Below are 15,920 nucleotides of genomic sequence, written 5' to 3'. Positions count from 1 at the left end.
GTTATTGCCCCAAGGCCTAATCCTGATCGGCCCATATTAATGTCCAGTCTTTTACGGATCTTTCGATATTTGATGCAGATTCTAACACGATCCAATCATATATATTTTTCAAATGAATTTTACAGCGAGTTAAAATTTTAAACTGCATGTTTCGTAATGTTTATAAAAAAAAATACAGAATGTAAATGTTATTTCCTTATCCAAATTTCGAATTTTAGAAATTCAAAATTTACGTTATATATTTTGCATATAATACGTTTTGTGTATAATGTGTGTGTGTGTGTGTATGCATCACGAGAGCAAGTTTATTTTTTGTCGTTTTTTCTGCTTCTTCTGGCTGGAACCAGCCAATGGTAAGAGAAGCTCGTTTGCTTTTTCCGTTGTCTATTCTGTTTCTGCTCAATAATTCAACGTCCACCACAGAAGCGCCCTTGCTGCTAACGTGCGCATGACCCCGCGTCTATCATGCGCACGCTCCCGCGGTCGTTGACTGATCTGTGGGCATCCCGCGCATTTTAGCATTCAGTACCGACGCCAGGAAAAAAAAATACCCAGAGGATCGTCCGTCTTCCACAAGGAAGAGAAAAATTCAATAGCTTCTTTGGAAGGAGAAGACTCGTGATCCTCTTGATCGCCGAATTCAACGAATCCCGTCGGAGTTTCATCGTTCAGGTCGGTCTCTAAGAACCCATTTGATCGTTCTCTTCCCCTTTGTTATCGTTATGATTTTATCTGTGTTTTGATATCTCGATCTTGCGCAGTTGCTGTATCAAGCAACTGGGTTCTCTCATTGTTACATTTTGTTAGTAGAATTTTGATACTTTCCTCGTTTTTATGGCTAAAGTTGGTAGAAATGTTGGTCTTTATATTCTCGATAATGTATTTGTTATTGAAAATGCTGAATTTGCCACTAGGAAGCCAAACATAGTTGAGGTTTGGTCGGTATTCTCATGATTGGATGTCGGTTCTTGGTTTTAGTCGTGGATTGAGTGTTTTTTTTTCAATGGAGAAACAGTGGTTTGACCCATCTTTTGAATGGCACTACAATTGGGACTTGCTTTGGAAAATAACTGTAGATTCCTCAACTTCAGGATGTTTTGATTCCAGAGTGGTCAAACAAGAACTGGTGTATTATCTGGTGTTAGCTTTTTTGATGCACATGTCTTTAGTTGTCTGAAAATCTTGGTGATGAATCACATATATGGGGTGTGTCGATTTCTGTTTCATCTTTCTGTTTCTTGTTCTTTTTACTGCATTTTCGTCTTAAAAGGTTAGTTTCTGATTCCATCATTCTTTCATGAACAAGAATGGTAGTACTCTCTATCATCTTGTTGGCTGGTGTTTACGTTCCAGTTCACCTTTCAGGGCTTAGGTGTCGAAGTTGAAGAAACTATTCCCGAGATGTCTATGGAGAGTGAGGCCTTGGATAGCGAGAGTGACATGCAAGAGATGAATGATATGTTGAGGATCTTGACAGAAATAGACTTGGACACAACATATACTTCAGAAAAGCTGCTGAATTTTCATGTTCTTCTCATGCACCTACTAGCCTGGGATAGTGATCTTGAAGGCATGGCCATAACTGATTCTACAGGATCAATGGAGAAAGCTTTGACGTTTGATCTCTTATGTGGTATTTTGGAGTCCGAGTTAAGGGGGGTGGACGAGTTCTTGGATGTGCTCGAAGCCCAAGTTATTGACATGTCATACAAGCTATCTTCATGTGGACAAACAAAAGAAATTTATGTTATTATGGGAAGCAAGTTGGATGATTCTGCTGAATCTTTGAAGCAGTCTAGGGGGCAACTCTCAGAGATCACATTGCAATTAGCACAGCTCCAAAGAACGCTTCATTATATAAAAAATGGTGGAGGTAACAGCACTTTTTTAGCTCACTGAAAGAATCTTTGTGTTTTGGATCTTTGAGATTCTGGAGATATGGCTGTTAAAATGAATAACCATGTTGGCAGGTGAAAACGATGAGTCAATGGAGTTCCCGAGAAACAGTCACCTGAAGGATGTCGGTAGAAAGTTGAGAAGACCGTCAGATTTAAGGCAGAAACATGTTCTGACGATGCTGGAGAAGTCTTTGGGAAGAGAGCTAGAGCTCGAGAAGAAGTTATCAGGATTTCGGCAAAATGAAGAACAGCTGCAACTCAAGCTACACTACACTGGGGAGGTGGTTTCTCGGATGGAAGAAGCATCAGAAGTTATATGGGGACGGTTTTTAGAGGCGGAAAATTCTTCAGAGGTGCTTATGGGGATTTCAAAGGAACTCATCGGTAAACTTCAGATTCTCCAGTTTAATCTGAATGGGTCAGTCCAGCGGGAGTCTGAACTTAAGTCTAAGCTTGAAGATTGTATTGCACAAAACAAAGCCAAAGATATTCGCTTGCAAAAGCTTGAGGAAAGCAATGGAGAAGGTATGAAGTTAGTTTCAGAAGTACTCTCTTTGAGGGAAAATGTGAAGTCAGCCGAACAGAAGCTAAAAAATACCGAACTCGAGCTGAAAAGTGTTGGTATCTCTAAACAAGAAATTCTAGTACAGCTTGCTGAAATGGAAAATGCAACTGAGTCGCTAAAAGAAAGCCTCTTCGAGGCTGAAAGTAGAGTGGAAAGTGGAGAAACAAAGATAAAAGAACTAACGGCTGCAAATCTTGAACTTACCGAGGAAATAAATTTTCTCAAAGAGGCTGATGATAAAAATAGGAAGAAGGTGACTTCACTCGAGAAGCAACTGAGGGAGTTAGAAGTTCTACTGCAAAACTCGAGGGCATCATCAGAAGCGAGTCAAGAACAGCAGAACATGCTATATTCAGCAATATGGGACATGGAGACTTTAATAGAAGAACTCAAATCAAAGGTCTCGAAAGCTGAAACCGGGAGAGATTCGGTGGAGGAGCAGTGTATTGAGTTGTCCACAACCAACTTTGAAAGTGACCTTTCTGAGGGAAAGAGTTGAATCCTTAGAAGTATTGCTGGATCAAAGTAAACATGAAAAACAGAGAAGTGCGCAAGAAATAAATGCGAGGAACAAGCTTTTGATGGATATGGTCATGCAACTAGCCACTGAAAGGGAACGTATACAAGAACGGGTACCTCTTCTCTTCCTACGTGCTGCACTAAAGAAAAGGAAAACAAGTTAGAATTAGTTCATTGTTGACACGTTAACGTTATGTGCAGCTATATTCTTTGGCAAAGGAAAACGAGTTATCGAGGTTGCGCAAAGTGGGAAACAAACATCAAGAATATGAATCTTCCACTGGAGATCGAGATGACAAAGAGCTACATTTTCGTGAAGATGGTTGCAAAACAGAGGCCTTTGCTAAAACTCTGCAGGCAGGTACTTTGCCAAAACAAGGAAACTATGCATGAGAAACTGAACTGACACCATTGATGTGTATGAAGAATAATTGATGTTTTGAGATCTTGCTCTTGTTTATATAGGAGGATGAGACAACAGTGGATGGAACAGGACCTGAAACTGAATCAGACCCTTCTGTGTCTGATGAGGGCGGAGCAGGAACGAAGAACGAAGCCACAGATATTAGCAAGGCAAATAGATGGAGGCCCATTCGGGTTTTGCCCGTCGTTTTTGTGTTAATTATTTCCTTCTTGGCCTTGGCTTTTGTCAAACAAGAGCTCTGAAAATCCCCTCTAGTTTGCTGGGAGGAGAAGGAAATTCTCCTGGCTATTGCCACTACTCATTGGTTGTGTATCAGTTGGATACCATTTGTAATTTTGTATCTTGTGATGTAAATTATTTCTTTGTAATGTTTTATTTTTCACTTTGTTTAAGATAGAGAAACGACGCGTAGTCCTTCAACAAAGTTCTTGAACGGCAGGAAATCTAAATCTTTACAAAGAACCTACCCGGCCCGATTTTGTGCCCGACCCGGTGTAGTCCTCTTTAAATACCGGAAAACCCTAATCTCTAATCGACCAGTCGCAAAGCCAATGGCGAAGTGCTAAGTCTCTCTCATTTCGCCCATCTCCGATCCTCGTTTTCGGTTTTGGATCGAAAACATTAGTTGATTTCGATTCTTTCTTAGAGGTATAATCGTGTAGACGTTACCGATTTCTGGGTTTCGTCGAATTCGTGTCAATAGGCCGAATATTTTTTTTGTAGTATCTATACAGATGGAAGTTCGCACCGATTAGCCCCTCGCATCTTCGAGCTTATAGATGCGAGGAACAAATCGAGAAAAAAGGGTATAAACCGGTGCTAAAGTTGAGGCAATTAGCGTTGTTTCCCCGATCTGGGCTGTTGTAGAAATCTCTCAACTGCTCAGAATTTGCGTTTAGGCCTACAAAACAGGATTCTATTTCTCGCTCTTTTACCGCTTGGTATCTGTTTCGTTGATTGGTTCTGTTGTTTGGGAAGCAGAGCATTGTGATGAGAACATTTGTGTCCGAAGTCAGACATGACGATATCTTGTGTCAAATATGGTCTTCAAAGTTCTCTGAATTGCTTTGCCGTCTCTCTAATGCCAACTTATCTGGGTTTCAACATGTGTTAAAGGTTTGAATTTTTTTCACGAAACCGGCGATTTGGGTTGCCTCTTCTATCTTGGCAGTTCTTAATAGGGTTGGATATTTACTAGTTGTGAGGGGAAGTAGAGCAAGATGATGAGAACATATATCTCTGAAGTGGGTACATGTTGATATCTTCTGATTCAAATATGGTCTTCAAAGTTCTCTGATTTGCTTTGCCCTCTTGGGTACATGTATATTTCTGGTGAAGATGTTACTTGTTACTTTGGAGCATGATCGAATCTATCCCTGACGGATTTCAGATGGTGCAGGATCTAGGCACTTACCCATTACTCACTTTGATGATTATTGGTCTCGTCATTGTGTTCTGAAGTGATGCATGTTTTGATTTCTTCTGTTTGGAAATGGGTTTTCAAAGTTGTCTGAATTGCTTTGCTATCTCTTTTTATGTCATTTGTTCTGTGTTCCAACTGGTTCCAATGTTGGATTTATCCAATGTTGAATCATATTTCTTCAAATCTCTCTTCATTTGTGTTCAAGTAAAGCACCAAAAATTCGTAGTCTGTTGTGATGTTCTTTTATATTTCAGGCTACACGAGCATGGTGCAATATGCAATTCTTCTGTTCATGTCATACAGCAGGTCCATGTTGTCATGGCTTTGTTCCTAGGAAGAAAATACTTGAATCTTTTCTATGTGAAAATAATCAAATCGTTTATGGTGATTGTGTTTTAAATTAAAATTTTAAAATTTGACACATGAACAAGATGTTGGTAAAGTATTTAATCTCTTTATATGCTGATATGATTGTGAGATGATTAAAAATCCCAAAAAAAATCATAGATAACTATTAGTCTCACTTTCATATTCATATCTTTAAAGTTTTACAAAAAAAATTGTTCAATTTTAAAACTTTTATCATAAAGTTGGAGGAAAATTTTCATATAAATTCTGCAATTTCTTAATATGTCATACAAATTTCTAATTGAAAATTTATATGCCGATATGATTGTGAGATGATTAAAAATCCCAAAAAAAATCATAGATAACTATTAGTCTCACTTTCATATTCATATCTTTAAAGTTTTACAAAAAAAATTGTTCAATTTTAAAATTTTTATCATAAAGTTGGAGGAAAATTTTCATATAAATTCTGCAATTTCTTAATATGTCATACAAATTTCTAATTGAAAATTTAGTATAATCTCCAATTTAGTATATATATTCTCCAATTTAGAAAATGTTACATTTTCAAATTGAAATTAAATTTTTATTATGTAACAAAAAAATATTCAATATTTTAAATTTTTATAAAAAAAATTGAAGAAAAATTCCATAAAAAATCTCCAATTTCCTAGAATATGCCATACAAAATTTTCATATATTTTCCAATTTACAAATTATTCTCACGGCTGTGATGACGACAGTCGATACGAAAACGGAGAAAGAGATCTAGATATCCTAAAATTTCTTCTACGGGTTTTCAAAGGGGGATATATCCAATCTACCCTTTGACTCCTGCAAGGACTTCTTAACATACCCTTGAAAATTCAAATTAAAAAAAAAAGTGATTGAACATTGAAAAAGACAGATTAACCCTCACACAAATATACAAAGACGAAAAAGTACTCTGTCTGAATTTAAAATATAAAAAATAAACTATTTTATATTCTCTCTCCTACTGATAAAGTATTACATATGAATTAAAGAAAAACTATTTTATCTTCTCTCTCCTAGCTCAACCCCACGATCCTCTTTCTCTCTCCTAATTCTCACTATCTCTTCTCTCTTCCTATCGAAATCGTCGATTTCTTGCAGATTTAAATCCGATTTCTCTGCAGAATCTTCCTCTCTTTAACTCTCTTAAGACTCAAGACTCAAAGAAGAAGAAGAAGCGAAGAAGACAACAAAAAATGGCTTCGACATCAGCCCAATATTCAACTTCATCGGCATCTTCGACCGAGACCAAAAACCGAATACGAATTGCAGAGTTAGACGAACATGTGGTAGGTTACTTCTTTTTTTTTGTGAAATTTGTTGGATTTTGGCAATATTTAATGTTGAGTTGAAGTATTGGGGTTGAGATTTGACGGATAGAAACTTAGAGTTATGTTTTTTGAAATTTCTGAGATTTCAAAATAGATTTTGGGTTTGAAGTTAAGTAATCGATTGTAATATAAAATTTCAAGTTTTGGGTCATATGGATGTATGGGTCGATGTTTGGGTGAACAATGATATGTTGATTTAGGTCACATAATTGTATGGTCACAAAGTGGAAATATCACAGTCTATAAGATGATTTAGTTCACGCATGGTCACTTGGTCACAGGTTTTATGGTCACATGGTATCATGTTCACATGGTCACATGGTACCATATTGGCATGGTCACATGATACCATGGTCACATGGTACCATATTGGCATGGTCACATGGTACCATGTTCACATGGTCACATGGTGTCTTGATGACATGATCACATAGTCTGTTGGTGTCATGGTCACTTGGTTTAATATAATAACATAAAGTCACATCTATTTCAGAAAATTAAGAGTATAATAAATAAAGAAACGTTTGAAGAAGCACTTCTTTTTTATTTGGAGGAATTGACGTCGTCGAGTTCATGACTTGAAAATTCGTTTGAGAAAGTTTTCTAAGAAGAAAGGAAAAAGTCTGATAGATGAGGAATAAGTAGAAGACGAGCGAGCAGAAAAAGAACAAGAACAAGGACAATGTTAAGAAGAACAACAACTATATGTGATGACAATGTCACCAAGATGCGTAAGCAATTGACAACCACCATATTTGTTAATGGAAGTGTTCAGAAGTAGAATCAAGAACTTATTTATGTTATGTACTTATTTCTTTTTGTTATGATCTTTTGTTTGTTTATTATAAATTCACAGAATTTTGTGTTATGATATAATGTTTTATGTTTATTTTATATCTGAACATGTGGGGTGAAAACTATTGAAAGGTAAAAATTTTAGGTTGAAAAATTTTGGAGGGAAAAAATTTTGGGTTGGAAAATTTTGGAGGGAAAAAAATTTGGGCCAAAAAATATTGGATGCTAAAAAATATGGGTTGAAAATGTTGGATTCCACGTCAACCGTAACTTTTTTTGTACACTTGGATTATACTGGGCCCCACAAAAAATATTGCATGTTCAAACTGGGACCCACAATATTTCGGTCACAATGGGTCACAGTTGGTCACAGTTAGTCACAAGGGTCGATTTAGTGGATTCTTTCAAATGAATCGATCTGAATGTCATCACATCTTCCTTATGCACCATTGTGAACTATATTTAACTATAATAATTGAGTTATTCGAATTTTGTGTATAAAAGTAGTTCTCACAAATGTGATACATTAGTGTTCATAGTTTTTTATGAAGAATTTTGACAATTTTGATCTTTTTATATTAAACTCGTCTTAATGTTTTGTAATTTTGTCATCAACATAATATTTATATTCCTTATACCTTATAATAACAGACCAAAGCTTGAAAACTACGTTTTCACCTGTATTTACCTTCGTCACTTGGTCACAGGTCACATCTGGTCACAATGGTCACATAGTGTAAAATTGCACATTGGTCACATTGGTCACATACTGGTCATATGGGACCCAACCACTACTCATATGAGATAAATTATTTACTGTTTTTTTAATATGTAGAATAGAACCAAAGTATTATAACGTATTATTTTAATACATTATTATACAAAGTAAGGTCTTAATGTTTAAGTGTACAAATATAATATAACATTATTATACAATTTATATTTGGAAAAAATACCTAAAAATTCCTAAACTTGTAATTTGGTGTAATATTAATTCTTGAACTTGTAGGTGCGCCTATTTATTCCCGAACTTGTATTTTTGAACATATTAATTCCTAAACTTGCATTTTTGAACACAGTAATTCCTAAACTTGTATTTTTGAACACAGTAATTCCTAAACTTTGCTTTGGTTAATTAGCGGTATGGAAGATTTTGGAACTGTTAAACAAGTTTAGGAATTATTGTGTTAAAAAATACAAGTTCGGGAATAAATAGGCGCACCTACAAGTTCAGGAATTGATATTACACCAAATTACAAGTTTAGGAGTTTTTAGGTATTTTCCCTTTATATTTCTTTATTCATTCAAAATTAGGGTTTCTTTCAAACTTTGTTGATGTTGATACTCCTATTGTGACATAGATCCGCTTTAGGACTTCACTAGGACCTGAAAAGCGGTTTTGTTTAGGACTCTCATTTTTTTATTTGTCTTCCAATTTCTTTGTACCCTTCATAGCTTTGTTAAATTTTGATACGAGTTTGCAACTATGCATGAGATTGTATTTTCTTACACTCCAACGTTTCGAGTTTAAGATCAATGTCGTACGCAACTTCCAATTACAGCCGGATAAAGTAACTTCCAACACTCTTTGGTTTTCATCACCTTTCCTTCTCATTCATATTCTCCATTCTTATTCATTATCCATTTACCATCATAAAGAAAATATACAATTGTCGATCTCTCATCTCGTCCGTCTATAATAGTTGTAGAAATTATAAATACAAAATGCAGATCAATTTTCATCACCTTTCCTTCTCATTCATATTCTCCATTCTTATTCATTATCCATTTACCATCATAAAGAAAATATACAATTGTCGATCTCTCATCTCGTCCGTCTATAATAGTTGTAGAAATTATAAATACAAAATGCAGATCAATTTGACTATTCTGGACACAGTGACCATGTGACCATTATTACCATTTTTGACTATGTGACTATGTGATCATATGAACATAGTAACATGTGATCAATATTACCATTCGACCATTTAATTTAAATCCATGTGACCATTATTATCAATCCGACTATTATGGAGATCATGTGATCGTGTGACCATGTGAACCTGGTACCTTGTGACCATGTGAACATGGTACCATGTGACCATGCAAATCTGGTACCATGTGACCATGCGAACCTGGTACCATGTGACCATGCGAACCTTATACCATCCGAATCAGATCTATGACAATACCATACAACAAAGGATAAAACTTCACAAACATCACCAAGTAGAAGAAAAGAAGTGGAAAAAACATCATTCTTCATCAAATTAACCCCCACAACCATCAATGTATATGAAAAACAATAAGATTTTCGCAATTGATTATTTATTTCCAACTCTTCGCTAATTTTTCACTGATTCTACTTTGATTTCGAGCGATTTTGATGAAAAAAATAAGAATAGAGAGAAAATGCAGGAGAGAGAATGACCAAATTCGATGAGAGAGAGTGGCAAGAGAGAGAAACTCAAAAAAAGAAGAGAGAGAAATCGAAAAATGGAGGAGAGAGAAAAACCCTATATTTTAGGAGGAATATTTTTTATTAAAAAAATTATGTAATATAATATATTAAGGGTATTTCAGTCATTGTGTATTAAAGAGAGTATTATAGAAGTTGAAATTTTTTTTAGGAGGAGGGTATGAGTGGATGTTGATGTAGCACATAGATGGTATAATAGAAGTTGACCCTTTTCAAAGATACCAGACCATCAACTACACCACCATTTAATTTATCTATATATAAAATTATTTCGAGTTTAGATAAATAATCTCGTGATACAACGAGATCTCTTTTTCAAAAACACAAAACTTGTTGTAGTACTATTTTTATATAGACAAATTAAATAACTTTTTTCAACTTTATATGATTTATTCTTTAACAAAAAAACTTTATGTAGGTTATTTATCTATTATATTATTTTGGGCTTGGAATTCTTTAGTTTTTGTGATAGTAGCCAAAATTGATGACAATGAAACGGGGCAACTTCTATTCTACCCTCGATGTACTAAATCAATATCCAACCATACCCTCTATTTTTTAAAAAAAATCAACTTCTATTATACCCTCTTTAATATGTAATGACTAAAATACCCTATTTTATTTATTTATTTTTAATTTAAAAAATTCTTTTCTAAAATCTAGGTTTCTCTCTCCTCTCCTTTTGGTTTCTCTCTCCTTCCCCTCTTTCTTGCCGAGCTCTCTCTCCCCTACACTTTCTCTCTCATCTGAATTTTTTTTTCAAATTCATTAAAAATCAAAACAAAATTAGTGAAAAATTATGTGGGTTTATTCTTTTTTCATGCACATTGACGATTGTGTGGGTTTATTTGATGAATAATGATTCTTCTTCCACTTCTCTCCTACACTTTCTCTCTTTTCTGATTTTTTCATCAAAATTGTTCAAAATCAAAGCAAAATCAGTGGAAAATTAGTGAAGAAGTTAGAAATAAATAATCAATTGCGAAAATCTTATTATTTTTCATATACATCAATGGTTGTGGGGGTTGTTTGATGAGAAATGATATTTTTTCATTTCTTTTCTTCTAATTTGTGATGTTTGTGAAGTTTTGTCCTTTGTAGTATGATATTGTAATAGATTTAATTCAGATGGTACAATTGTCACATGGTCACATGGTTCCATGCTCAGATAGTCACATGGTACCATGTTCACATGGTCACATGGTACCAGGTTCACATGGTCACATGGTACCAGATCCACTTGGTTAAACGATCACATGATCTCCATAATAGTCGAATTGATAATAACGGTCACATGAGTTTAAATTACATGGTCGAATGATAATAATGGTCACATGGTACTATGTTCATGTGGTCAATAGTCAAGAATAGTCATGAAGGGTAATAATGGTCACAAGAAAAGGTGATGGAAAACCAAAGAGTGATATTCTTTTATCTCCCTTGTGAGGTGACCTACAGTGAACTTGTTCGAGAGTTATGTGTTGAGATGAAGTCGGACAAAGATAAAACGGATCAAGTTGAGTTATTTGTCAACTGTTAAAGGAAACAGTGAACTTGTTCGAATTGGAATTATGGGAAATAAGCTGCAAATTTGTTGGATCCGGTTGTAATTGGAAGTTGCGTACAACATTGATCTTAAACTCGAAACATTGGAGTGGTAAGAAAACATAATCTCATGTACAGTTACAGACTCGTATCAGAATCAAGCAAAGCTATGAGGGGTACAAAAAAATTGGAAGACAAATGAAAAAGTGGGAGACCTAAACAGAATCGCTCTCCAGATCCTAGTGAAGCCCAGAAGCGGATCCATGTCATAACAGGAGCATCAACATCAACAAAGTTTGAGAGAAACCCTAATTTTGAATGAATAAAGAAATATAAATTGTATAATAATGTTATATTGTATTTGTACACTAAAACATTAAGATCTTTGTATAATAATGTATTAAAATAATACGTTATAATACTTTGGTTTCATTCTATATATTAAAAAACAGTAAATAAGTTATCTCATATGAGTAGTGATTGGGTCTCATATGACCAGCATGTGACCAATGTCAATTTTACACTATGTGACCATTGTGACCGGATGTGACCTTGACCAAGTGACGAAAATAAATACAGGTGAAAACGTAATTTCCAAGCTTTGGTCTGTTATTATAAGGTATAAGAAACATAAATATTATGTTGATAACAAAATTACAAAACGTTAAAACGAGTTTGTAATATAAAAAGACCAAAATTGTCAAAATTCTTTATAAAAGACTATGAACACTAATGTATAACATTTGTGAGAACTACTTTTGTACACAAAATTCGAGTAACTCAATTATTATAGTTAAATATAGTTCAAAATGGTGCATATGGAAGATGTGATGACAATCAAATCGATTCATTTAAAGGAATCCACTAAATCGACCCTTGTGACCAACTGTGACCCATTGTGACCGAAATATTATGAGTCCCAGTTTGAACATATAATATTTCTTGTGGGGTCTAGTATAATCAAAGTGTGCAAAACAGTTACGGTTAACAATTCAACTCTGATTTTGGTGGGACCCAATATTTTCAACCCATATTTTTTACCCTCCAATATTTTTAACCCATTTTTTCCCTCCAAAATTTTTCTACCCAATTTTTTTTCCCTCCAAAATTTTTCAATCCAAAATTTTTACCTTACAATATTTTTCACCTCATATGTTCAAATATAAAATAAACATAAAACATAATATCATAACATAAAATTTGTAGGTTTATATTAAACAAACAAAAGGTCATAACAAAAAGAAACAAATTCATAACATAAAATAAGTTCTTGATTCTACTTTTGAACATTTCTATTGACAAATATGCCCACGCATCTTGGTGACATTGTCATCACATATAGTTGTTCTTCTTGTCCTTCTTGTTCTTCTCCTTTTTGTTCTTCGTCTTCTTTTGCTCGTTCATCTTCTACTTCTTTTTCATTTATCAGACTTTTCCCCCTTCTTCTTCTTCTTAAGAGACTTTGTCGAATGAATTTCTAAATCATGAACTCGATGACGTCAATTCCTCCAAATAAAAAAGAAATGTTTTTTCAAATGCCTCCTTTTTTAGTATACTCTTAATTCCATGAAAATAGATGGTACCATTACACCATGGTACTATGACACCATGGTACCATGCATGATACCATATGACTATGTGAACATGATACCATGTGACCATGTCAACATGGTACCATGTTACCATACAAATATGGTCTCATGTGACCATGTGAACATGGTACCACCATGTGACCATGTGAACATGGTACCATGTGATTATACAAATATGGTACCATGTGACCATGCCAACCTGTGACCAAATGACCATGTCTTTTAGTGTGTACCTTTGATTTAATGTTAATCTTGTTTATTTTGTATATAAAAGGCAACTGTAAAACAAAACAAATTGATGATATCGTACGACTTGAGACCATGTAACCAAGTCACTTGTGACCATGCCACCTATTGTTCCGTGACCTTGTGATCTGTGACCATGTGACATAATTCACTATGCGACGTATTATCACGCGTGACCTAAATCATCCTATGAATTGTGATATTTTCACCTTGTGACCATACACTTATGTGATCTAAATCAACATATAATTGATCATCCAAACATCGACCCATACATTCATGTGACCTAAATTAACTCGACCTAAATCACCCTGTGACATGTAATATTTTCACCTTGTGACAAATATAATTATGTGACCTAAATTACATAGAACTCACATATATGAGTGTAATCCAAATCAACATATTATTCATTATCCAAACATCCACTCATACATCCATATGACTCAAATCAACTCGATTTTAACCTTTTGACATCATAATCGATTACTTGACTTCAATCCCAATATTCTATTTTGAAATCCAAAATTTAAAAAAAAAACCCTAAATTTATATCCGTAAATCCCCATGCCAATACTTAAAATCAACATCAAAAAATTTTAAAATCTAACGAATCTAGGTAAAGATTCAATGGTTTCGAAAGAGAGAGATCGTGAGTTTAGGAAAGAGAAAATTTTGAGAGCTAAGAGAGAGAGTTAGGAGAGAGAGATCGTGAGTTTATGAGAGAGAACATAACTTATCTTTTTATTTTTTTAATTTTTTAAATTGAGAGGAAGGTTTTTTTGTCTTTCTAAATTTTTATAAGGGTTTAATTGTCTTTTGTATTGTTCACCACTATTTTTTTTTTTAATTTTGATTTTGGAGGATAGTGACAGAACAAGAGAGAGAGTTAGGAGAGAGAGATCGTGAGTTTATGAGAGAGAACATAACTTATCTTTTTATTTTTTTAATTTTTTAAATTGAGAGGAAGGGTTTTTTTGTCTTTCTAAATTTTTATAAGGGTTTAATTGTCTTTTGTATTGTTCACCACTATTTTTTTTAATTTTGATTTTGGAGGGTAGTGACAGAAGTTAATATAGCAGGTACTTTAGATATTTCTCCCAATGAAACGAGGATATAACCTTGATTTAATTGTTATACTGATTTATAAAAAAAGTATTATTACATAGATTATTTTTTAAAAGGCATTGCACAATACTATGTTATTTTCAATGGTATGATTATTTTATTAGTATTATCTGTATCTGTAAAAATTTGTTGCTCTGAATAATTAAGTAAATAAATCTGAATAAAGGTCTCGAATTTGGAAAGTATCAGAAAAAAGAAGATTTTTAACACGTGTGTAATTTTTTTTTATGAAGAACATAATATGTAATTATTGAACACAAAGGCCGTTAAAAATGTAATCCTTATCATTTGTTACAAGAATTAAATACTCAAAGATTTCATTCCAAATCTTTTATGATAAGGCCAACATAGATTTAGCTCTAAACACTATATAAAGAACTATGGTTCTTGATGGACCTCTCCACCCATTGCATAAAAACATTTTCATAGGCCTAAAAAAAGAGAGTAAAGAAAACTATCTTTTGTAACCAAAAAAAAAAAAACAACCACCGAACATGTCGAAGGCTTACTTCACCATAATCTTCTTCGCTCTCTTGATCACAATGTCTCGTAAGCCCCTAGCTTCAATGAACAATTTGTGTATCTATTTATCTTAATATATATAAAAACATAATATAAAGACATACGCTCAAGCTATATACGTATATATATGATTATTTTAATAGTGTTATATATATGTATATATTTGTATTATGGCAGATGTGACATGCACAAGGGAGATTGAAGAGATTAGATCTTACAAGAAATGCACGACGGATAAAGACTGCGAAATTTATCATTGCTTTGTTGGTCCAACTGTTTGTGTTGAGGGCTTTTGCAAATGTGATTTTGAAGCTAAAACCTCGGGAGGATACTGAAACCGTTTTACCATTTCGTTGTCCTAATCGCTCTAAATAAATAAATATATCAGCATCGTCTTAATCCCAAGTTTATTTGAGATTGACCGTATAAATTTTTCGTTTTAACTTATTTGGATTTTATGTCATCTCTTTCGAAATTTTCAACAATTCAAAATCATTTCTAATCATATCGTTCTCAATAAATAAATAAATAAAATAAAATAATAAATAACATTCCAATAAAGTTTCGTCAATATTTTCTTGATATATCATGCATATCACATAAAAATATATTTAAATTAAATAAAGAATAAATTTGTGTTTAAGTGAATATAATATGTTGTAAATAGATTAGGAGCGTCAATTTTGGTCCGAGGTACGAAACCTAGTCCGAATTCACCCGAAAAATGTTAACATTCAGACTTGAATTTATAGGTTTGAAAAATATTGGACTTTTGCGTCGGGATTTGGGTTTGGAGGCCATAATTATATATATATATATATATATATACAAAATTATAAAAAAATATATCATCACAAAAATACTTACTTCTTATAATTGATTTTTATGATTTTTTAAATTTTTTAAAATTTATTCATAATAATTTTATTTATAACCATCTAAAATATATGTTTTTCAATAAACAAATTATACAATTATTTTATATTATCCAAATCAATTTATTCGGATATAAAAAAATTGATATGATATTTACTAAATATATAAGAAGAAATTTGTGAATATAATAAAT

General features: G+C 33.4%; 1 protein-coding gene and 2 long non-coding RNA genes across 3 annotated transcripts; all 3 read left to right on the top strand.

Moving 5' to 3' along the window:
- Positions 1 to 464: 464 nt before the first annotated feature.
- Positions 465 to 3,798, top strand: LOC104825206 (WPP domain-interacting tail-anchored protein 2-like). Its single transcript, XM_019203926.1, is given in 6 exon segments — positions 465 to 672; positions 1,307 to 1,873; positions 1,971 to 2,934; positions 2,936 to 3,095; positions 3,184 to 3,339; positions 3,448 to 3,798. Coding segments are annotated over 5 exon segments (1,953 nt in total). The 5' UTR covers positions 465 to 672; positions 1,307 to 1,401; the 3' UTR covers positions 3,649 to 3,798.
- Positions 3,799 to 3,955: 157 nt separating this feature from the next.
- Positions 3,956 to 5,252, top strand: LOC104825205. The gene is made up of 2 exons (XR_773553.1): positions 3,956 to 4,054; positions 5,084 to 5,252. It is a non-coding gene; the product is annotated as an uncharacterized LOC104825205 (long non-coding RNA).
- Positions 5,253 to 14,749: 9,497 nt separating this feature from the next.
- LOC104825203 lies at positions 14,750 to 15,269 on the top strand. The gene is made up of 2 exons (XR_773551.2): positions 14,750 to 14,878; positions 15,029 to 15,269. It is a non-coding gene; the product is annotated as an uncharacterized LOC104825203 (long non-coding RNA).
- The last annotated feature ends 651 nt before the right edge of the window (positions 15,270 to 15,920 follow it).

Source organism: Tarenaya hassleriana, unplaced genomic scaffold, assembly GCF_000463585.1.
Source record: "Tarenaya hassleriana unplaced genomic scaffold, ASM46358v1 Cleome425, whole genome shotgun sequence".
Taxonomy (NCBI): Eukaryota; Viridiplantae; Streptophyta; class Magnoliopsida; order Brassicales; family Cleomaceae; genus Tarenaya; species Tarenaya hassleriana.
This window is presented reverse-complemented; position numbering and strand designations above follow the sequence as displayed.